Below are 25,494 nucleotides of genomic sequence, written 5' to 3'. Positions count from 1 at the left end.
AAAGGTCTAGAAGTAGCTTTTATCAGCAAGAAGCAGAGGCTGCAGAAGCCAAAGTAAGATTCTTAGAGGTATTTTGCTCCACCAATATGGTCACAGCAGTGTTTTTTAAAAGCAGAATGGCAACGGTACAAAATGTAGCTGATTTATATCTTACTAATCCTTGTCTTTATGAATACAGAATACTTTCATAAGCAGTCTAACATTTTGCTTGTGCTGGACGAATATGCAGGTTAAGTTATTTCTTCATGGGAGCACAGGGGGACAGAATTTAGAATACCGAGCTAGCTAATCCTGCTTTGAATATGTTCATCTGCGCTCTAATTAAGGCCAAAAAGCCCATTAACTCCACTGAAATAACAATTAAAAATGACCATTCTGTCAGTAAGATACACATTTCTGCAAGCATCTCTACTTGCACTTTCATCCTACTAATAGAAGTAGTGACGTATTCGCAGATTGCCAGGTTTCAAGATAATTTCAGCTAGCTGACGGGAAAGAAAGGCAGCATCAGGCTTGTGGCATCATCAGAAACACATATTTACATTACAACAAGCAGGGAAAAGTTTTCCCAGTGCTCTCAGTCACAAAAAGTGACAAACTATAAATAGGTTTCCACAATTAATGACTGTTCTCCATCAGCTGGTTAGTAAGCAAGACTGAAATCAGACCTATGGATGTTGTGAAGTACCAATACCAAAATCGGATTCATCCTGATAAGGGCCCTAGATGAGGTGAAAGACTTGCAGAGCAGGAAAACAAAAAAGCTTAGGACTAATCCACAAGCATGTTACTTCACTGTTTTAAGGCAATACCTTTCCATAGCAGAAACTGTAAATACAATTAGAAGTCCAAACTATTTCTGTCCCTATAGAGGAAAAAAAAGCCAATAAATAAAACCTGAAATAAGTCAATGAGCTTTAAAAACAAACTTAATAAAAGATGTCACATAGCAAGTTTAACACATTTTTCTTCTTCTGATCACCATTATACATGTGCAAAAGCAGCTCCCTGAATAAGAGTTAAAGGCTAAAAAACAAGGCTCCCTCCACAAATATACACACACACAAAATACAGCCAGCCAAAAAACAGTGCCTCAAAAACATTTTGCCACTTCTATCAAATACATATATGCAGTGGATCTGTAAGACAAAAGATATTTAGGAAAAAACCTACATATGCAAAATATTATTGCTAATATATCATATATACAGAGATAATATTTTAAACTTATTGTTTAGGTTCTAGAAGTTTAAATTTAGTGTGAAGTAAAAAAAACCAGCCCACCCAAACACAAATCATTGTGTCTAGAAGTATACTGGATTATCCTTCACACAGGCACAAAGCAAAACAAATCCAGAATTAAGATAGTTGCCAACTTTGTCCTCCACCCTGCTCCTTAAAGTTATGAAGGCCTACCTAATTTGGGGAAATTTTTGCAGATCAGATTTGAATAAGGTTTATGAGAGAGAGTCTAGCTTATCCTTACCACATAAGGATGATCTTAAGTATCATACATTTTACAGCCACAGTTCAAATAATACCTGTATTTCTAAAAGGACAGGACTGACTGAAATACAGTTTCTAACTCTTCTAAACCAGCATAAACACCAAGAGATTCAATTCAGATACACTAAAATTTTGTTTACAAGTTTGGTATTTACAGCCACATTTTCACATCTTTTGTATCAGGTAACAAACTGCGTTGCCAGAATAAATGCTTTTATGCCTGAAAGTTTCCCTGTCTGTAGAAGTTATTAGCTACTGAATATACAGCATCATTTAAAAATATTTAGTTTTCCTAATACCTATTGGCTTATTTCTAGCCAGCAGAGTCTTAGCTGAAAGACTGAAACTATCATTTTAGAGTTAAGAGAAATATTTTTACATTTTCATTAAAGAAAAATCTATAGACATCAAGCTCTCTGTGTATCTTCAAAATATCTTAGCTCTCAAACGCATCCTTCAGTACCAAGGACTATCAGCCTTCTGAAGGGGAAAAGAAAAAGGTTAACTTTTTTAATCCTGACTGAGGCTAAAGAAACCAAAAAAACATTAAATACTTTGTATCATGTGTGAAGTTGTGGGATAAGCCCATGTGAGAACTGGCACTCTGTTCTCTCCACAGGCTAGCAACGTCTACTGCCACAAAGGCAAGAAAACCAAAGGAACCAGATTGAATTTCAGTGTAAAGGGATATTTGGAATCCTTCCCTCTCCCCAGCCACCCCCCACCTCCCACTGAAGGGGAGAGGAACTGAATGGGTTACTCGATATCTTCCTTTAAGTTAGTTACACTTTGTGAATTTACATATTTTCCCAGAATGAGTGAGATCTGGGACAAATTTTCCAACCAAGTTAAAAGCCTCTGAATATACATAACAAGAATGCTAATAGATCTACCACTAAATATATCACAAAAACAACAGAAAAGCAATCCTTTAGCAGCAAAGTCAATTCATAGTCTGGCATACGTATTAAAATACTGAAAAATGTGGGGAAGTAAGAAGGCAAGGAGAAAGGGAGGGGGGGGGGAGCCGGGATACATTAATTTTACCCATTGCTAAAATCGTATATACTATGAAGAAATAAGAGTATGCTATATTACAACTGTGGTTAAAGCATACTTAAATGAAATAACGTAGTAAGAGACTGTTCCTGTACTACAAGAAAGACTACAAATTTGAGTAAAACAGTACTACAGAAAAACAGAGTTCTGTTTTTCTCTCATTCTGAAGTGGCTTTGGGGGATGTGCGGTTTTTTGGGGTTGTAGGCTGTTTTGCTTTTTTCCTCCAAACAAACTTCCTAGAAACCAAGATGGTAAAGTGTTCCAAAACATTTCCATGGACCTCTGAAACCATAATTTAAAGAGCATCAAATCACAACCCATTTCTATACTATCAGAAACAATGTTCTCTTCTGAGATTTTTACTAGGAAAGAGACAAGAGCTTCAGGGTTGGGGTTGTTTTTTTGGTTTTGTTTCTTATTAATCTAAAAACATCTATATAGATGGTTAGAGGTGCTGAGTCAGTAGCAAATGATTGTCAGCAAAAATCAAAAATAATTGAAAGACCAAAATAATATTTCTAAATGCACTAGTAACATATAACAACACAAAAAAAAGACGGCAGTGGCTTGTCTAAAAATACTGCAACTGAAATCAGCTCAGCAGTACTGATAAGTATTTTTAGCCAAAAGGACAAAGGTAAATTAATTTTTGAACATTTTACAAATTTAGGAAAACACTGTAGCTAATGCTCTTGGTCATTCTGACTTCAAAAATTTTCAAACACTCAACTAAACCTGTTAAGAGGGTGGTACAGCCAAGCCCTTTGTAAGATGTACACTGTATCTTTAACAGTCTGTCTGCAACAAGATTAAAAAAGGGTGTATTTCTGGAAAAGGGAGAATAGAATACAACACAACTTCCAGGCAGAGCCACATTTATGCTCTGTCATTAGGGCACGTATTCAGAACAGTTACATTTTTCTCCACTAATAGCTCCAATCAAGATGTTAATTAGTGACATGCTTTATCTTATAACCCATTTCAAAAGCCTTAGCACTTTGACTTACTGTTGCTCGCATCCTTTTATTTCTCTCATTCAACTGGTGCTACCACAGTGACAAAGGATGAAGGAAGATTCAATAGTCACCACTTCGGCTGCTCCAATCTGTTCCATTCACTTAATACTGAGGTAATCTTCGGTGATGTGTTGAGCACTGCCCCCCCTCCTCCTTTTAACAGGGCACCTTAACCTAAGCGCCACACCGGAGTATCTCCCTTTACCTTCCTCTATAGCTGTGCATCCACAAAGCATGTGGAGGCAGGATGTGAAAGGTAGGATCAATTAACAATATAGTCAGCAATACCTACCTCAAGCCTTCCTTCCTATCAAATTAGCCAACGTACAGTGAGCTTCCTGCTGTACACGAATGTATCATGTCACCATAGCAACTAAATCAACAAATAGCTGCTGCAGCATCTGCTTCTGGATCATCTAACGTCAGTCAACAGAAGGTTCGGGTTTAAGAGAACAAAGCTTCCAAATATATGCCATTCTATAACTGCATTTTTAATTTAGCCTCCTGATTCCCACATAGGATATACCAGCTTGGAATGAACCAACTTCTGACTTTATAGTTGAATCTATGATGCAGCTCATGACTTCAGTCAGCAAATAAACGAGAGAGGAGGGGGGGGAAAACCCCAAACCCCTCCATAAGAGAATAAAAAGATACAGCAAAGAAATGAATCAACTGAATTCTACTGCACTCAATAAATGCACAGTAGAGAGTAACACAGTATTTAAGAAAGAGGCATGAAAAGACATGTGTTTCCCAATTTTGTTTTATAATTTACATACATGTCTGCCCTAAATAATACTGTAACTAGAAATACCTTTTATTATATATTAATATTTAAGACATTTCAGATGCCGACAAAGGTGGTTCCTCTCTATTAATCTCCACTTAAGAGCCGAAATGAAAACATCCAATATTAGTTTCTGGCAATCTCACAGCTGTGGTCTTTAATCCCAACAATAGCAGGGGCCCACTGTACACCCTCACCTGAGGAAAGACAGCCACCTAGGGCAAAACACGCATCCCTGCCTTCTTGTGAGAAATTACTTCAAATACCACATATGCATCACTGGTTTAAGTCCTAACCCATAGGCAGACAAGATATATGAAACTACTTTGGAACAACTTGGTATCTGGAATGCAACAACATGAGATTACTGATTAGATGTTGCCCAAGATCAAAAAATTTAAAAAGTACTTGGACAGTAATGTCTTCAAAGGTAATAAGCAAGTGTACACACACACTTTTATGTAAAAGGACTCAAACCTACAGCCCACTTATAAAAAAAAAAAGTAACTTTCCACTATTTTATCTTCAAGTCGTATTCCTAACATTTGACCGGAATAAAATTTTTACCAAGTAAGAGCTTTCTAGGCTCAAGATATCAGTTATTCATATCCAGTATCACTTTATTATTGAACACACTTGCTTTTAGTTTTCAAAGCAGCTGTTTTTCCATCTATGTACAGTCTTTTGTTACAAGGAAAATCATTACATCTAGGCTGGCTACACAGACTGTGGTCCAGTTAACAGGGAAAGATGCTGTGTGGCTCTCTTGTGGCTCTGATATGGACTTTGTGTGATTTGTGGGTTTGTCACCTCATCTATGTCAGTTTCCCTGTTTGTAGGACTAGTACAACAGTATTTGCATGTCCCTAAAAGCTACTGATCAAAGTACACTGCAAGACTTGAGTGTTGTTATTCATTAGCAGCACAGGAATTGCCAGATGGAATCACATCTGTGGTCCAGCTAAGGTGATGTCAGTTACAAACGCGGCACAAGTTGTTTTTCATTCATTGTGTGTTCAAAATCTGCTGTTCATATCATAACGATGCTAATGAGGCTATGAACTACTCTTTTCCACAAACCCACTAACAGAAAACAGAGTAAATGAAAAAATGCAAAAGATATAAGTAACAGGTATTACAGACAGCATAAAGTTATTAAACAGGAACAGCTGACAGTAATAAAAGCTAAATAAAACAGTTTCTTAAGCCTTTGGCAGTTTAAAACAATTTAAGAATTTCGTGGTTGTGAAGAGTGTTACTTCCAACTAATTCTTTCTTTATGTCATCTTTCATAAGATTTTTCTATCTCCATCTTCTTTTAGACTTCCTAAGGACTTTCTCCTTTCCCATTTATGCAGGCTAGTAACTAACAGAGTTCTTAAAATTTTAGGCTGAGCTCTGTACTATACCATACCAATTCACAGCAGACTATGCACACAAAGTTTCTATGGTATCTATAAGGAAAAGTAACATTAGAATTTTCTTTTTTGCCTTAAATTATCTTCTGGTTTTAGTATGAATGACAGAAGAAAACAGGCTTCTCATTGTTATTTAGAAGTGTCCTATAGACATTGATCTTTGTCTAAGTAACACAATTCAATGCTCTAACCTTAAAATTCAAAAATATTCTATTTTCCACCAAATTTATTTGAGCAAATTCCAATTTACAGGATTCCTACAACTATACGATTCTCTACCCTCGCATCTGCTAATAACAACTGATAATCTAGAGGGATCTAACTGCTCCATATATGGAGATTAACACTTTGCTAACAAAGAACAGAAAAGATTTGGGTAGCAAGGCCATTAACAAATCTTGGTTTTCAGGACTAGGGAGGAAATCCATACCGAATTAAGTGTTACATAATATGTTGCAGTAACAATTTACATGTTTGGGATTTTGAAAAAACAAACACAATCCAAACTATTTCAGTTTACACTGGTAGTAGCAGCATATCCTGATGAAAGCGAGAGAACGAAGCCATCTTTTCAGTGACATGCTCCTAAGGCCTATGTATATTTTCAGAGGAGAGAGTGAGCAACTCTGCGTCATTTTTCTAAAAGGCAGCTGACAGATAATAAAATCAGCAAACATTTCATCTTTAACCACTGCTACAAGATACTGTCAGCACCACTGAATACACTAAGATGACAGAATATCCCTAGAAGCAACTAGAAACAGGGAGGTTGGAAAGATGACTAGACTGTTCAGTGGCACTGACATTCAAAAACTATAGATTTCAATAAGCTTTCACTGTTTTTCATAGAAAGGCAGGTTGGAAAGATCTGAGAATTGGTGATTTTTTTTTATTCTAGCAAATATATTGATTTTATTTATGAAAAGGGTTTTTAAATTCTTACTGTATTCAAATGTTTCCCCCCCTTCTTTTCACATGAAAGATGATCAGCAGAAAGCTGATTACCGGGGTGGGGGCAAGAAAAAAAAGATGCCTTGGAGCCTTGTTTTGTAAAAATATAAAGTTTCCTGAGAAGAATCAGTAAAAGATAAACGTTAAAATCTGCATCTAATGTCACCGATAAGTGTTCAAGACTTGTCAGCGTCCACGTGTAACAGTTAATCACTGTATGTTCCATAAGTGTGTCTGTCTCATTCTTTATTATTGAGAAATACTTACAATTTTGATCTACTTGTTTCTGCTTTGTCTCTTCTCTTTTGCATTCTCAGTTCTCACAGCTTGGCTAAGCGAAGTTTTATTTGTGTCATTTACAGCAAACCCAATCTGTTTCATTAGCATTGACACAGTCTGTGGTTAGCAGATAGTGTACAGAAAATTTGCAAGGGTAACAGAAGCGTTTCAAAGAATCTGGATAACGCAACAGACAAACATTTGTGCTTCAAAGTTTTAAGCTAATCCTTGTTTACAGGGAATTAGAAGGAAGCAGTGTTAGGGGCAGTCACTGAACTCTGGAACTTTCTGAGGCATCTGGTCCTGGCCAGTGGTTAGACACATCAACCTCTATAAATAAAAACTGGAAGACTTCAATCAGATTATTCTCATTTCACAATGTTTTGTTGTTTGAAGTCCACAGGACTTCAGCTTTACAGTGCTAAGCATAACTGGATGAGGGACAGGGCTCATACTGCACAGCAAATTGGTAGCAAGGGCTGAGCTTTCAGCTAATACTTTGCAGGGGCTAGTCCCCTCAGTAGGCACTTTCCCTGTGTATTTGCAACAGTCCAAAACAGAATCAGGGAGCAAACTTTCATTTAAGTTGTATCTAGATGCACTGAAAGGTAGAAAACTGCCAATCTAATTTTGGAAAACTAAGTAATTTAACAAAGATTGTCTGAAGTGAAAATTACAATTAAAAAACACCAAACACCTAGTTTCTTAAGATGCTACTACATGTTCAGAGAATCAAAAACCTAATTTAAAAACAAAGTGCTGTAAAGTGCTACATGTGGCATTGATCAAAGAAAGCCAGGCACTTTGGAGATTTTTGATTTGATTCACAACAGGTTTTTAGATAGTATTTAAAATAAAAAAAAAAATTAAAAATCTTCTCTTACTGTAATAATCCTGTCTTCTTCACAACACTTGTGGAATCAAACACCCTTGCAATTATTTCAACTGAGCACCAAAACTGAAGACACTTTTCAGCTGTACTTCAACTGTATGTACTCTGCCATTCCCACTGCAGGCTGCAGTTTGACTGCAGGCTGTACCAGCAGCTGCCACAAAGTACTGTGTCAAATAGGTATTATTTGGTGTTTCCCTATGCAAAAAAAAAAAAAATACTTCTGAAGACTGCTTACTTCCAGGCTCTCTGAATCTGTTGTGAAGATCTTAATGCTGAGAAGAGGGGAAGAATTAATTTGCTGGTTAGTTCACATTTGAAACAAGCTGAACAGTTGTGCCACTGTTAGGGAGTTTTGCTAGTATTTTGCTTCCATATAATACCTAGTGATAAACAAAAAAAGAATCTTACAAACATTATGAAAGCTAGCCAAGATGAACAAAGTGAGGTTGACAGTTAACAGATTTGCTAATGATGACGCAAGTCAATGGCACTTTACTTAAAAGAATTTCTTTGTCAGTAATATCTGGACATGTCTGAAAGTATGTGCAACCAGTTAGGCATTCACTGAGAAACAATATCCAACATTATAAAGCAGTCATGATCAACCTTTGGCCTAAAGCTGAATTCATTATTTCAGAAAGGTCATAAAGCTACAATTGATTCCCCCTCTGTAGGCTGAGGCAGAGCCCTTTCAGCGCTTGTCCTGACTTCCTTCACCCTTCTGAAGTACAAAATGAGGACCCAGCAAGCAGGACAGACACTGCTTTTCCCCCCTACAACCCATAAGTGCCACGAACAGCAAGTTTCTGGTGGAGATCTCCATGAAGCATGCAGCAGCTGAGCTCACTCTGACTCTGCAGTATTCTGTAATTTACATAGTTGCTTCAAGGGCTGAAGTGATAGGTGGGAGAAAAAGCTACTACCTTCTCCTTTTTTAAAGAACTCTGCTGAACAACAACTCAAATCAAAATTTGTAATAAATATCCTTTAAAAACAATCCCCTTCCTGCAACGCAACTGTAGCAATTAAGAGAAAAAGACAAGTAAGGTAGCTGAAACTGAATTCGGGCATTCAGTTTCTGAAGAGTTTAGAAGACTTAAGAAACATGTAAGCTGTTAGTCTAGAAAGTATATGGACTAGAAGAGAATTTTATGTTTCCCAACATTGCTTCTGGCAGCTCAGATTCCTGTTTGGTGATATAGCAAGTTAAAAGCACATAATATTTAAGATTGATGGGTGTATCTTTTGTTTTCTATTTAAGGTAGAAATGTTAAAGTGTCAAAGGAAGAGCTGTATTCTCTAGTTAGTCAAAACAGTATTTCATTAAAAAACATCAGAATGCTAGGAGTTTCAATGGCACTTCTAAGTAGCCTTTATTTCCCCTGATAAAAGTACCCTATACATCCAGCTTTGTACAAATTTGGGTATCACTGTGTATCAAATCACTGTGTGACAATATGAACCTGAGCTGAAAGAGAAATTAAAGGCTACGTTCTCAATTTGATCAGGTTAGGAACGCCCAGTCAGTACTGGACCGAGGGCTGGGTGGGGGAAATCTCTACAACACCAATCTTTTCCCATATATTTTCTCCTCTATTTCAAAAAGAAAAGGAGAAAAATTAGAGCCCAAGGGCCATTTTTGCTATGGTGTGTAAAGCTGAGTCTCTCTTCCTGCAGAATGTCATTCTGGCTGCTCTATAAAGTGTATAATTCTGTAATATGCAGAGGGTCAGATGGACTTTGCCCAGTTATAAATAGAGAAACCTCTCGATCTCCAGGGAATAGAATAGACCATTTCAGTTGGAAGGGACCTACAATGATCAGCTAGTCCAACTGCCTGATCAACTGAGGGCTGACCAAGTTAAAGAATGTTAAGGACATTGTCCAAATGCCTCTTAAACACTGACAGGCTTGGGTCATCAACCACCTCTCTAGGAAGCCTGTTCCAGTGTCTGACCACCCTCTCAGTAAAGAAATGCTGCCTAGGGAGAAAAGAGACTTCAGCTTGCAGGGGATGCACTTCAGATTACTTGTTCACAAAGTGTGTAATTTTCACATATTTTAAGAGTGGAGTTTCTGCAGTTAAAAATATGACTTTGTAAAGCAGTTACATTTTTGTTACAACTTAGATTACGATAGCTGTCTTCTGAGGAAACGTATGTAAGCAATAGGGGTGACTTCATAGGTCTTGGACTCTGGCATTCAGGTCCTGGCTTACTTGGCATTAAGTATTCCAAGGCACAGAGAAGGGAAGAGAAGGGGACCAAGGAACATGTCTGAGTCCAGGACACTGCTTGGACATAACTGTACCCTTCCAAACCTTACTGATAGACGGGCATGCAGACTCAGGAACTGGCCCACTTGCAACAGACTACAGAGAAGAACTGGGCTACCTCAATGCTTGTAACTCCAGGCAACTTTTCACCTTATTAAAACAAACCAAAACAAACAGAGATGCACAGATCTTTAGTCATCTTCCTAAAACATGAAAGAGATAATCTTTTGGACATGCTTATTTCTCCCCATTGACTATATTAGCAACCTACAGTGACTAACTGACTTTAAATCCGATTTTCACATGTCATCCAATTCTCCCAAATGTCAGCTTCTGAAGAGATTCATTCAACAGGGGAAATCTTGCCTCAAGTATCTTGAGAGGAATCTACTGTATTAGAGACCAAAATTAATCTAGGATTCATATTACGCAAATGAAAATAGACATTTTAGAGAGAAAGGAAGATTACTCAGAGAAGTTTTATGAGGATACTTCATTCCATGAATTTTCATACTGAATACAAGTAGGAAAGGCTATGAACTACACAGCCTTCACTCTTGTTTCTACATTTATTTTCAGTCAGCAAATATTAAAATAAATATATTTGGATGCTAGTATAAATTGTGCAATAAATCTGATGCTGCTTTCTGCTAACCAAAAGCAGCATAGTATTCATACATAACTGTATACCAAAGAATTTTGAATCCTCACTTTCTCTAGGAAATTTAAAGCAACTCAATGCATCTGCAATCAAGGATACAGTTTAAATACGTAAGAGAAAATTCTGATCTCTAAGGCAAAAAAAAATATATTTACACTTAACTAAGACAAAACTTCACTCTTCCTGACCAAAAAACGTGATTAACTCAGATACAGAAAGGATCTAATAATCTTGAGGCATCAAAACTTACATCCTCATAGCTATTTTTCTTTGTGGTGTTGTTTTTTAAAAATCAGAGCCATCAACCAGCTAAAAAGTTTTATGGAAAAGATTTTTTGTATACAGAATGTCCCATACCAGTTTGATTATGTATTTTCTAGTGATGGTTGCTAAACAAAAGTACTAATCAATCCTGGAAAAAAATACAGCTTGATAATCAGCTTCTGTAAACTGGCGCTGCAGCATTTCACGTGGAAGAGTTTCAATGGTTCCGGTGAACAGAGTTCTGGTGCGCTTCAATGAAATGAAGTCACTGAAGGATGGAAGAATAATTGTCAACTAAAAGAAACTAATGAATCTCCAAAAGGAAAAGTTAGATGTATCTGCTAATTCAACAGAACCAAAGAGGAAGTAAAAAACCAAACCAAAATAAAACCCCAACCAAAAAAAGACAGAAGCAGCCATGTAAGTACTCCATACTCTATGAAATCAAAACACAGATAAAAGAAAGGAAAACAGCACAATATGGAGAGCAATGAGAACAGTTATAACAGTATATGTTGTTAAACAACTTTTAACACTGATTTTTTTTTTTCCTTGTAGAGGAAAAGATCATGAAACATATGCAGTTCTAGGCTTGATTTTCAGCAGCAAGGCAAAACCAAAGCAAGCTGGAACTTGATAATGTACCATATGCTATTCAGAAACAAAAGTGTCAGAACTAAAGCTGAGGAAAAGCATTTAGTAATCTAGTTTACATCTTCACCATTATTTTTCTGCTGCGACTCCACATATGTAAACAATCTGAAAGCCAAAAAAGGGGATTCTCAGAATTATTTCGTTTGTTTTTATAGCCATCTATTACTCTGCTGGAGACTTCCTCCTATGATAGCACCTTAATAATAACTTTAAGATCAGAGGTTTACATATTTAAAGAAGAAATTGATTTTAGAAATACTAGCTTGTAGATTTCATGCTAAATATCTATTTCAGTTCAAAGAAATTGCAGATAAACTCACACACGTATATATATACACAGAGACACATACTACATATATATACACACACAGTGGGATCTTTGGAAAACCCACTAAGCATCTAAACTTCTGAATAAAGTTTGGAGGATAAGCAACCATCTTCCCAAACTAGAAGTATTACTTTATCACTATACCTTGCTGAGAAATAAAGCTGACTGAAGGTCAAATACTGTGTCCCATTCCTCAAAGAAAAGGAAATGGTTAACAGCTACTGGGCTACTTTAAGAGTGCTATCTACCTTGTTAATAAAGGACACCAAGGTTATGTAGGGATGTCTTGCTTTGTAACTGTTAGCTTTAGTGGGAAGGTGCAGAGCAGCTCCAGAACTTGAGGGCTGCTGCAAACTTTTGTCAGCAATTTACTGGTATGTCTTAGAATAGCACTGGGTGCTGTAGAAACTTTCCAAAACAATTTAACATCAGTCTAATATGAGGAAAGCAGTGTGTTAAAGTAATTTGAACTCTTGCCTCCTCATTTTCCTCTCAATCACAAATTTACCTCCTCCCACCAAATCAAGACTCACATAATCAAGCACATTCTTCCTGTCCAGCCCCAGCAATAATGAGTAAAGCCCCACTGCAGTAGTTACCCTTACATGAAAAACCCTCAAGCACTTCTGTCCTCATACTATGTTTCCTCAGTCTCACTTGGTTTCTATCAACTCCTATGGATATTCTCCATACTTCATCCACAATCTTACTCACCACCAAGATATGAGAAGTGCATTACCCACTTACATTGAACACAGTGATGAGAAGGTGCAAAAGCAGTACTTCTGTGCCTAACAGAGAAGGAGGAGCTAATGGGCTTGGTCTTTGCTTTCTCTTTTCACCAGTTTTGTCCCATGATACTAACAGTAGTCCCTGTTCCGTGGGACATGGAACAAGGCAGTCTCCCACAGCAGCACTGAGAAGCATATGAACATCCACACAGTTTAAGTTCCCCATGTTTTCTCCCTGAACACGCACATTCCTCTCACTTTGTCAAATTGTTTTGTTTTAAAACATGGTGGAAAGTTACAGTGATCAGACACTTCCACTATTTGAAGCATATGACCTTTCATCTTAACATGTTCAAATATTTGTACTGCTATTTCACATTTAAATTGCTAGCAGAACTTCAAGTGTTTGAAATAGATTATTTTGAAGATATGAACTGTTCCAGAAAAGTACTAAATGGTCTATATTCATCTGGTAACTCAGTTAAGCAGTATATACAACATAAGTCACAATAATTATAATAGTTAAATCCAGTAAGAAGCAAGGAGGGGGGAATTTATTAAAAAATCCTCAGATGTTTTACAGCTGAACAAAAACTCGCAAGTTTAGGATACAGTTAACTAGTCTAACATAGGAAATACCAACATATAAACAAAATATTTAAATAAAGAATTTTCTACTAGGTTTTCAACACCTTTTCAGTCAGGACTGGCTAAAACTAATTAGAATAGCTACAGTCCAACCTACACACTTATTTACATGGACAGAATAGCTCTGAATATTGATTCTGGGAACACAAATTCTGTCAGTACTACAGATTATGTTATAGATTATGCAATCCAACACCATGATGCTGTTATGAAAGAAACTTGGAGAAGTAGTCTTCATATTTTAGGGAAGTAACCTCTACAGAATGTGTGTACTGTAGCTAAGCAAATAGAAGACTTTCAGAAAAATGAGCAACTCCATCATGAAGGCAAAAGTCTTCACACTTCTCCTAGCTTCAAAGTTACAAGAAAAAAAAAAAAAGGAATACAGTGAACTTAATGTATTGAAATATTTTTAAAAAATATGAAAAAGGCTCAGAATTACAATGTTTTGTACTTGAATACATCACTCAATTTGAAAGTGTATACCCCTTTCATTACCATACCATATAAAACAAACATAAATAATTTTAAGACCCTTATAAAAAAATAATAGCCTGCCTGACCTTTCTGTGGCCTAAGTCTTAATTGGGCAACCTTGACAGAGTAAGCAGTACCTGCAATTCTGGATTTCCCATAGTTCAGATATACAAAGTATTTCCTACTTAGTGATGGCTTTTAAATCACCAGATGCAAAAAGGATTTCCAGTAAAGTTTCTTACCACTGAACAAATGCATTTACAGATTCTTCATGAGTCATGTATCAGATGCGAAGGACAGAAAACAAAAGTTGCAACTTTCACTAGACATTGTGGAACACAGAACAGTAGACAACATTGTGGTATAACTGCTAGTTATCATGAAATGAAGAAAGAAACTGACTTGATTGATAACTGAGAATCTGCCCAATGCTTTCTGAAGATTTTCTTTTTTTCTTTTTTAAAATAAACACTACCACTACCAGCTCCACTTTTGACAGTATTCTTAATGAGCTGCTTTTTTTAAAAGAAGAAAAAAAAAAAAAAGGACACCAACAGCATATATGATGTTATTCCCTTAGGAAGATTAACAGAAACTCCCTCAAATTCATTTCTTTGAAGAAATTCTTTGCTTGTTTTCCAGTTTTAATCTTGCTTGGCAGAAGAAAGAGACAACATTTTAATGCAAAAGTATCCCCAAAAGAACATTTAAGATCATATCTGACTCAAAATTTTGCACCATTACAGAGTAAGCTTGACAGCACAGCTTGATAGTCTTATTTTTGGGGAAGACAGAACAAGTAACTCAGTCTCAACTATCTTTGAAAGGTCATGGTGATTAGGGGAGGTTCCCAAGGACTGGAAGAAAGCAAATGTCACCGCAATCTTCAAAAAAGGGCAAGGAGGAAGATCCAGAGAGCTACAGGCTGGTCCACATCACCTTCAGCTCTGGGAAGATGAGCTAGCAAATCTTTCTAGAAGCCATTTCTAAACACATTAAAGATAAAAAGGTGATTGGGAGTAGTCAGTATGGATTCACAAAGTGGAAATCATGCCTGACAAACCTGATGGCCTTCCACAATGAAATTACTAGCTTGGTGAATGAGGGGACAGCAGTAGATACTGTTTATTATGACTTTAGCAAGGCTTTTGACACTGTCTTGCATAACATCTTTACATAGCAACTGATGAAGTACAGACTGAACATAGGCACTGAGGTGGACTGAAAATGGCTGAACTGCCAGTCTCAAAGGGTTGTGATCAGCAGTGCAAAGTCTAGCATGAGGCCATTTACTAGTCATCTACCTCAGTGGTTGATACTGGGGCAGATAATTTTTACTACCTTCTTTAAAGACCTGGATGATGGGACAGAGTGCACCATCAACAAGCCCGCAAGTGATATAAAGGCGGGAGGAGTGCTTGATGCACTAGACGGCTGCACTACCATCCAGAGGGACCTTGACAAGCAGAAGAAGGGCCAGCAGGAATCTCATGAAGATCAACACAGGGAAATGCAAAGCCCTGTACCTGAGGAAGAATAAACCTATGCACCAGTACACAGGTGGCTGACTGGCTGGAAAGTAGCTTTTCAGAAAAGGAATGGTGGACAACAAGGTGAATGTGAGTCAGCAAGGCACTCTCGAGTCAAAAAAAGCCAACAACATCCAGGGTTGCATTAGGAAGAGCATTGCCAGCAGGTCAAGGGAGGTAATCCTTCCACCCAACCAGCACTGGTGAGACAGCTGGAGTTCTGGGTCCAGCCCTGGGCTCCCCAGTACAAGAACATGGACATAGTGGAGAGAGTCCAGCAAAGGGCCACAAAGATTATGAAGGGACTGGAGCATCTGACTTGTGAGGAGAGGCTGAGAGAACTGGGACTGCTCAGCATGGAGAAGAGATGTACCAAGGGAGAGCTTATTATCAGTGTGCATGAATACCTGAAGGCAGGGGGAATAAACAAAACTGAGTCAGACTCTTCTCAGCAGTGCCCAGTGAAAGGACAAAAGGCCATGGGCACAAATACAGAAATTCCACTAAAATGTAAGAAATTATTTCACTGTGAGGGTGGGTTGAATACTGGGGAACAGACTGCCAGGGAGGCTGCGGTGGAGTCCCTTATCCTTGGAGATACACAAAAGCCAACTGGACATGGTCCTGGGTGACCTGCTCTAGCTGACCCTGCTTTGAGTGGGGAAAAGCTGGACTGCATCATCTCCAGGGGTCCCTTCCAATGTCAAGGGTTCTGTGACACATCTATAACAATTTTAAAATGACAATAGTAAGAAAAAAGAATATTCACAATTGGGAAAAGAAAAGGTGGTGAAATGTTTAACTTTGCGTAAGCATGCTTTATTCTTTTTTGTTTGCAAGGCTTTAAAATTGAACTCTGAGGCAGAACATGTAAGGAAACAATAACAGTTCTCCTCTTGCATGTTACAGATTACTACTTCTAAACATCATTTTTTGAACAAATTGGAAGACAAAGCAAGTTTGGATACTTTTTTTTTTTCCCTTTTTCTGGAATGTTCTATGCATATATTTACTAAAAAGATCTGTCAGCTCTTTCTCTGTATTTAAGCTTCCCCTGCATTGTTAAGATCTCACTGCAGCCCAAACCTTATCTCATGAACTGTTGCAATCCATTCTCCAGTCTCATTTTAGAGCTCATCTGTGTTTTTACCCTACAAATTAATTCCTCTTTATGATAAATAATTATTTCCTCTGCACAAAGATCAAACATGGGAACAGCAGACTAAAAGGGACTTCCTTACATCATCAAGTTCAGTCTCTTGCTATTACAGTGATCTCTCAATCCATTCAGATACTTCAAACCACTTAATTTCTCACTCCTTTTCTCCCATTGGAAACTGCTCCAGAACTGTGCTTATGTGGGGGTTAAAATAGTCTTCCTAGGTTAAAGAAATGGATAATGCATGATTTTGCCAACACTTCTTCCTCACTGGAGCTGACCTTTCTCAAGTGTTCTGAAACCACAATCGTAAGTTTTTCTATCACTTTGACTGGCTTTGTTAAAAAAAAAAAAAAAAAAAAATTGAAGAAGTGTCCAGACACTAACCCACAAAAGCAAGTCCCACCATTCAAGATACCCAGTTGTAAGCAAGAGTCAGTATAGAGACCACAGAGTTGTTAGCACATATTGTGCCTGAGCTAGTAAGTTCTACCATAGGGGAAAGCTTATTAACCTTAACAAGGCCATGTGGTAATGTAAATACATAGCTTCCAAATTAGGACTCAAGCATGGGTAGACAACTAGGCATTTGTTTGGTTCCATCCTTCTACAAAGATGTTCTGTCACAAGATGGGTTTTCTGCTTCATGCTCCTTACAAATCTCTTCTCTGCACCAGTTCTACCTTCACCTCAATCTCAAAATCATGGTCATGCCCAAAACTGCACAAAAATATTCTAGATGAAGTATTACTATCTTTTACAGTGTCAATATGTCAATAATGCTGTTGGAAGAACTAAAAAAAAGATATTGAAGTTTCCTTACCTGTTGTGCTCCATCCCCACTAACAATAGGGGAAGTTAGAAGAGGGATTTCACTACTTATAATCGAAGTGGTATCCAGTAACGGTGGATGTTCTGCCATCATTGATGGTACACTAATTCACAAGATCACCTGCAAAGAAAAGTTACTCAAATGGTTAAACTATATAAGTATTTCTGAATAGTTACCCTTAAAAAACAGCCTCAGTTAAAACAAAAACATGATGAAATTCGACACCTTTAAAAAGTATGTTTCCACAACATTCCAGCAAACATGTAAATTTGAAAAGGTGTTTTGGCAGCTAGCATAAACCATATTTGTACAGAGGGTGGTTTAGACCCCCTCTAGCGGCTGAACCTTAGAAGAAGGTACATCACACCCTTGGAGCTAACAAACCTGAATCTTTTAACTTTGATTATAAACCAAGATTTTGACTAAGTTTGACTGGCACTGCTGACAAAATGTCTACTGAGGAAAAAAAAAAAACAAACCACAAAAAACAAGCTGTTACCTTAGAACTTACATATATAGTGTTCTTGTTTATATGAAACTGGTAAAAACCTGAGATCTACAAACAGGGACACTTTCTTTTTTCTTTTTTTAATCACCAACCCACTTTTTCTACTATTATAATGAATGAGACACTTATTTTAGAAACAACTAGTTACTATGAAACGTCCAAGTGAGACAAATGAATAAAAAAAAAAATCTTCTGCACAATCTGACATTTTTTTACTTTTAAAATGTATTAGACCCAGAATTAAAGCTGTGTCATTTTGATAACCAGTGGCCCTTTAATAGCTCTACCAGCAGCTAAAACTTGGGGGTGAGGGGGAGGTAATGCCTGCACACAAAATTATAATCCTCATAACTACATTATGAAAAAGCCCTCACTAGTACACACTGTAAAGTTACATGAAATCTGATGACAAGAAAAAAAAAAGCCACACAGACAAGAGGCCCATGAAAGCAGTGATCCACTTCAACTCTGATGAGTGTCAAGTAACAGCATAACATAAAGCAGGATTCAGCTGAGCGTTCCTTTCAATTACATTAACAAGTCATAAGTAATGTGTTTTATGATATTCTGTGTGTTAGTGCTATATAAAGACTGGATGGAAGAATTAAGACCAGAAGAGCTGAAGATTACCACTTTTCCATGCTGGAAATATATATTGCAAGTCTAATAAGCTGCTTCTGAAATTGTATTTCATTTTGTTAAAAAAAAATTGCTAAGTTGTACTGGTTTAGTGCACTGGTCTTAACTTTATCCCAGCGAGACTCAGCACATTTAGCTTTTGAAATAAAAAAGAATTAGATCAACAAGAATTGAGAAATTGATATTTCTTAACAAAACAGAAAGACAGATGGAAAGAATTCACTAGAGGTGAATGGTACATTCAGAATCCCACAAGTAATCACATTTTGCATCTGAAACCAGTGCTTAACATCAAACATAGACATAAAGATTAAGCTGAGAATAAGCTTGTACAGTATTTCTAAAGTAGAACTGCCTCTCTTAGCCAGTACTTACAGTAGGCTGTTGAAAATAAGTAGGTACAATTTTAAAGTTATACAGCCTGACAGTCAATAATGTTACAGGTTTTTACAGTTTTGCCTTGATGACATCTGGCTAACAAAACTCTCTACAAACACTTCTAAAGTTCTAACACAGATATACTGTCTGCTCATAAACAGAGATGCTTATTAGTTACAGTATGTAACTTTAAATGAAGACATACCCGATAAAATTTGAGTGATAAAGTCAGCTTAATGACACTGACTTCGGTACCAAGTTCTAGAGATACTTGGTTAACTTAAAGAGCTGCTGTTACAGCTTACTACTCAGAAGCATTCTCTGAAACTATCTCTATCCCACCCAACTGGCTGCTTTTACTTGTTTGTCCCTCTAAAGCAGATGTTGTACATCTGCTGTGGGTTGAAATCTGTAGTACAGTGCTGTCAGTACAAGAAGACTCACGCAGAACAAAGACTTTACATTCTCTAGAAAACGTATTAACAAAGCACTATAAGCCTCTCATACAGCATGATTTAGCTATTTCCATACTGAAGGTTGTCCTACTATAAAACTATGAACTTGGAAAAAAAAACATTCTGAAATTATTTTAGAGGTTTCATTTACTTTCCTGGTATACTCTGCAAAGATTAAATTTGGGGAAAAAAATCCCTCTAGGTTAAAAGACTTTGAAATCTAACTATGATTACTTAAGAATTCATTACCACTTACGCCAAGTCATTTATACCTGCTTAGCCATACTAATTAGTCTCCCAAGCAATGAGGACAGAGTTTTATATTCCTACCTTATTTTAAAAGCTTCCCCACTCAGCAAAAAATCCTCCAGGCTACAGTCAGTCCCTGCCACTTCTGCAGGTGGCGGAGGGCTGATGAAAGTTACTTGGATCATCTTTCAAGCTAGCGAGTTTGACGGTAAGCTTCCCAGGATATTATCCAATGACTGTTTAATGTAAAATGAATGCACAGCCTGGAAGCAGAGGTTAGAATCAAGGCAACCCTCCTCCCACCATAGCTACAACCAAGCTTGCTCTTGTGCCATCTCTTGATGTTACAGCTCCAAATATTTTGCGCTCCTATCTAAAGTGTCACAGGCAGAAAGGTAATTTCAGTACTCCAAGCTATAACACAACACTCCCAGACTAAGCTGGCTTGAATTTCCCTAGGTTTAAGTTGAATCCAGGTCATTATTCCCAAGCCACCATGCTAATGACTAGTCTCTTATATAAGAAAGCACTAAACCTCCTCTATCACATATAATGGCTTTTGATTGAATTCATAACTTGATGCATCAGTGCTATCACCATTTATTAGGCATAAATCGAAACATGTCTATCAAATTGGACACCAGTAAGAATTAAACATAACCCAAACTGACTCAAATACAACTGCCATGACAACTTGCTCAGCCCTTCCAAGACAGAAGCAGCTCTGGACATACCTAACATTTGGTCTCAGGTTCGTTCATTCATTCTCTTGCACAGGTGTTTAATGATTTGATTTGTACAAAAATTAGGTTTCCACAAGCACCCAAAAGCTTAGGTGCGTAGTCCACCTTTGGCACACAGCCTTCAGTGCCTTAACTGGGACACAGCTAAATTCCATGTCTGGATCCAAGTGTTTGATTTATTTTGGAGACAAAGCACACTGCTCATCGATAAACCCTGACAGGAGATATTAGGTTCAGTGTTATTCCTGACATCCTCTACAACAATAATAAAAGTGCTACCTGTCATACTGTGTAATCAATCTAGGGAAAAAATAAATCAATGTTTTCTTGACAATACAATATTAGATTTCTCTGCAATGCCACTAAACTAGTCTTGAAGACTAAAGGTTTAAACTTCACACCAATGTGGGTCTATGCTACACGTATCATCAAAAGCCTTTTTCCTATCAGTAGTCAAGAGGCAGCAATCTGTACAAGTCAGTGCACATAATCTGGTCAGACAGCAAGACGTGGTATGTCCACCAGCTGCAGATGCCTTTTCTTTTTAACTATGAGGACAGATAAAGACAGATAGGAATTTGAAAAGGAAAAAGTACTGTACGGCAGAAAGAGAAGTCAGATAAAAATGGACAAAAGGTTTGCATCAAAATAAGCAGAAATGCTCAATAAACATATCTTGGAAATAAATGCCGTTATATTACATTTGATGCAAGGATATCAAATGGGCACAGAGCTTTTAAATCAGCAGACCCAGATAGCTTGCATTCAAGACTTATGGAAGATGAGATTTACCTAGATCTTTGAAAAAGAATTGCAAATAATGTGAGTCCTGGAAAAGTCTCAGAGGTCTGGAAGAAAACTAGAAGTCTTGCATTAAATATTCTATTGTAAAAGAGTGAATGAGACAATCTAGGCCTGTTAGCAAACATCTGAGAACAAATCAAAGTGAATAGTCGACACTGGATGTTATTTGTAAAGAATTAAAAGACAAGTATGATCGATGGAAAAAAAAGCTTATCCAATTAACTTGAGAATCTTCTGGTGACAGATATTGCTGATAAAGGTACTAATAAGAGCACTGGAAAAAACAATCTTCAACCTTATTTGGCATTACACAACATTCCTCTTCAACAAAAACAGAACAGTTATTACATGGATTAAAACTGGACAGAAAGCCCTTAAATATTAACAGTAAATACAGAGTTGTTGAGCACGTGAATTTCCAATAGGAAGGGAAGGTATCAGTTCTTGGCTTCTCATTACAAAAAAAAAAGGAAAAAAGAAAAAAAGGAAGTTGGAAGGAAGTCTGGAAATGACAAACCATGACAGTGATAAGAGACCAAGTCATTTTACTCCACTAAATGGCATGAATAGCTTAAAAAGGTAGGCATAACAAAAGCTTTTAATACATAAATGTAAAAGCTATTCTTTCTAAAACAAAAAAGAGTGAACTCAGTCCCATGAAGGGTTGATTCTGAAAAGGACAGAATAATAGAAGTGGACAGTCAAACACAAGCTTCCCAAAAGGCTGTATCAGTAATATCAACAAGTATAGCTCACTTAGCAACAAGGAGGATATTTTCCCTGCCTCTGGCTGCAAATAACTACAATCTCTACTGGAATAACGTAACAAGCTTTGCCTCTAATTTGCTGATTTAAAATTGCTGATACCTGTTCAAAAGAGTAGTATGAGTGACTACAACTTCTTGAAAATATCGTTCCATATTGAAAATACCGAAAGCAAAGTATGTGCGTACCATAGTTTCAGCCTTACACCACATAAAAGTGCTCTGGATGATAAAACAGTCTTCCAACTCCATCTAGTTTCCCCGTATACTCAGGATTTAGCGAGGTCTTGAAAAGGACACAAGAAAAGCAGCTTGCATTTGGACAACTGGTAAAGCTCAGCCTGCAGAGCCACTACAAACAATTTCCTAGCCTACTGTCACATTTCCTGCACCACTGAAAACTAATGGATGCAGCAGCCTTCAGAAGGGGTAAAATAACACGTGGGATAAATCTAAGGATTTATTTAAGGTCAACTCACTGCACCACTCTTGTGAACATGTTGAAAGGGACCAGAGAAGGAGGATGACACATTAGATGCATAGATAGGTAATTCGCTGTTGCTAAGCACAGAAGCAGCTGAGAAGTAATTTTCTACTGGTGGTACATTAAAGGTATGGTTATTTAGAAATCTACACTGACTCATGCACAGCAACAACTGCTGCACGAACAGCTATCTCGTTTCTTGTCTTGCTACTGAATATACTGAACTAGTAGTAGACATTCAAAGTGTAATTCAGGATTGCTAACTCAGCTGACACTGTTCTTTCAGAATCTGCACTGAGCCTGTCCTAAGATACAAGGGAAGTACAAGGTCTCCTGAGATTTCAACCAAGTTGAGTAGGTTAATCCTTTGTACAAGACTTCGGTAGCAAACTACCTATTCCCCACTACCCACAACTGAACTGCTATTCATTTTCCTAATCATCATATGAATTTGAAAAGACTTTGAAAGATTTTTCTGAAGACTATCAAAGCTTAAACAAAGTGAAGGCATCTAAAGTTACTGGACATGATTTGTTTAGAGACTCCAGGGCTTAGGCCTGAAGAACCAATAAGGAATGGATTATACTAACAAGCCAAAAGGCTAAATGACATTAAGGCTCAAAGACCGAGTTCCACTCAGTAGTTCAGTAAGCAAGTTTGCTGTCCTGAAGTGTAATGACAATTTAATTCAATCCTTAAATGCCTTCAGATTTGGTCCTTTTTATGGTTCTGTAGCATTACTTTCACATTCTAAAGACATATACAACTCTGGTTTTTACTCAGTCACTTGTTCAATAAGGGTTAAGGAATATTCTAAGGCTGAGATCATTAGGCAGTGCATTTCCTCTGCACATGCAAAGGATCAGTGTTTCAATCTCCAAGAGACTAGCAGCTGATCTTAATGATAATCTCTGGAAACACATCAGCAGGATCACCAAGGTAAAACAACATGAGTCAGCAGCAGGCATCCTCATAGCAGTGAAGGCTAACAGTGTACTGGGCTGTATTAGCAAAGCAGCACAGCTGATGGGCTGAGGGAGGTGATTATTCCCCACTACTCAGCATTTATATGGTGGCATCTGGAACAGCACACCCAGTTTTGCTCTTCCCAGCCACCTCCTCCTCCCCAGTATAAGGGAGATGCCACAAAGACCCTTACTGAACTTAAGCCCATGGAAGACCCTTGTCTAAGCTAAGCTAAGAGCACTAAAGTAGCCAGGGGGTCACCTAGTGGCTGGATACCACTACCTGAAGGATGCTTATCAAGAGCCTTAAATCAAACTCTTCCTCGAGGCACACAGCAGAAGTACAAGAAGTGAGGGACACATGCTGCACCACTGGAAATTCTGTCTAGTCAAAAGGGAAAAAAAGACATCTTCACAATGAGTGGTGTAGCACTAGCACAGGTTGACCGGAAAGGCTGCAAAATCTCAACCCTATAGATCAGTGGTCTCCAAAATGGGGTGCGCACACCCCAGGGGATGCACAAGACAATCCCTTGGGGTGTGGGAAGAAAATATTGTGTCACTGATAAATAAAAAAATACTTTTAAACAGTGTTTTTCATCTTTATCTTATGCCTTCTGCTTTTTTGTGTATGCTTTATAGTGTACATAATATGTATCAATACATTAGTACATTAATATATTTAAAAATAAATATACATAAATTGGAGGTGCATGCTCAAAACATTTTTACAGAGGGGGTGCATGATCAAAAAAGTTTGGAGACCACTGCCAAAACCTGACCACTCAAGGTCCTGATGAAGGGTGGAAGAGGGCAATCTCCAAAGACTCCCCCTGAGCTGAATTCTTCTATGAATTCCAGAGTACTAGTCAATCAAAATATGACATGTAATGCCAAAGTTAAATGATTTTCAATAGATTGAAACCTAGAGGTGACTGTATTTTGTCTAGTGAGCTCTTAAAAGCTGTCATTAATATTTGGATTTTCAATCCAGAATGTCAAAGTAACAGTGACAGTACTATTAAAAATTACAGATTTGCAGACCTAAGGTTCAAACTCTGGAAGACATGCCCATAGAACTGTCCATAACAGAATTACTTTATACTCTGGCCTTTCTCCTAAGGAAAGGAGGAAAGCCACATTAGAAGATAATTACAAATTTTGAAGTTATACTTTTTTATTAGGCACACAACACAAACAAGTTTTCCGTTTTGGTTGGGTTGTAGGCACTACTATGATAAATGTAATGATAGCTAATAACATTGCTGTGTATACTCCCCCCCCTGCCAGCTAAGGAGGACACCTTTCCTACAGATTCACTACTTCTGGTTATTGGTACAATTAATTGTTTTTTCTACAACTGGAGCACTTAAGGCCCCTCTCCACAGTGACTTCTGTGGTGCTTACTGATGGAGAAATCTGCACCACTGTTTTTTCCTCAGTTTTTGTGATTTACAGAGTGATTCTTCTCTACCTATCTACTTATTATCACAACACTCACAGTAACTTAATACTCTTTCATATCCTAATTCAGTCAAATCTGGTGACCAGCAGATACATTTGTTATTACAGAAGACTGCATACAAGGGTCTTGATTCTACATAACACAAGGATGGAAGTTTAAGCACGGATAAGACAAAAGTTCCTAACACAGAATGGTGCAGCATAAGGAACAGGCTCAATAAAATCAATCCTAAATGTTTCCAAATCACATGCTGATATTACATGAGAAGTGACAAAAACAGGACCATTCTATGATTTTTTTTGTCAGTAGTGCACTTTCACACATGCTTCAACCTGTATCATGTTACGGCTGCCAATTTGAGGTTGCCATGAGGTGTGTTTTCCCAGTGGGCTTGGTACAGCAGAGCAGGTGTGCATTCCCCCTTCACCAGGGTCCTCTTGCAGCTGCACTCCTGCAGGAACCACAGGCAAGGCTCATCCTCAGGTCCAGACAACTTCCAGCAAGAAGGAAAAGCTCCTCCGAACAGCAGACGACACTTCCTATGTTTTGCCAAAGAACAAGGACTGA

The 25,494-nt window shown here is 37.6% G+C and overlaps 1 protein-coding gene across 8 annotated transcripts in view; it reads right to left on the bottom strand.

The window, feature by feature from the left end:
* The window catches only part of FNDC3A (fibronectin type III domain containing 3A), a 125,390-nt gene that overhangs the window by 88,856 nt on the left and 11,040 nt on the right, over nucleotides 1-25,494 (bottom strand). For 4 of the 8 annotated variants that reach the window (XM_074815699.1, XM_074815700.1, XM_074815698.1 and 1 more), the window contains exon 2: nucleotides 17,465-17,593. The exons of 2 other annotated variants lie outside the window; for them this stretch is intronic. In XM_074815699.1, the coding sequence (XP_074671800.1) occupies nucleotides 17,465-17,566 (102 nt within the window). In that variant the 5' untranslated portion in view covers nucleotides 17,567-17,593. Of the gene's footprint in view, nucleotides 1-17,464; nucleotides 17,594-25,259; nucleotides 25,467-25,494 lie in introns of those variants that run through there. 2 more of the 8 variants (XM_074815702.1, XM_074815704.1) reach the window with 2 other exon arrangements.

The sequence above is a fragment of the Strix aluco genome, chromosome 2 (genome assembly GCF_031877795.1).
Source record: "Strix aluco isolate bStrAlu1 chromosome 2, bStrAlu1.hap1, whole genome shotgun sequence".
NCBI lineage: Eukaryota > Metazoa > Chordata > Aves > Strigiformes > Strigidae > Strix > Strix aluco.
The sequence above is the reverse complement of the archived record's forward strand: the minus strand, read 5'-3'. Positions and strand labels throughout refer to the sequence as shown.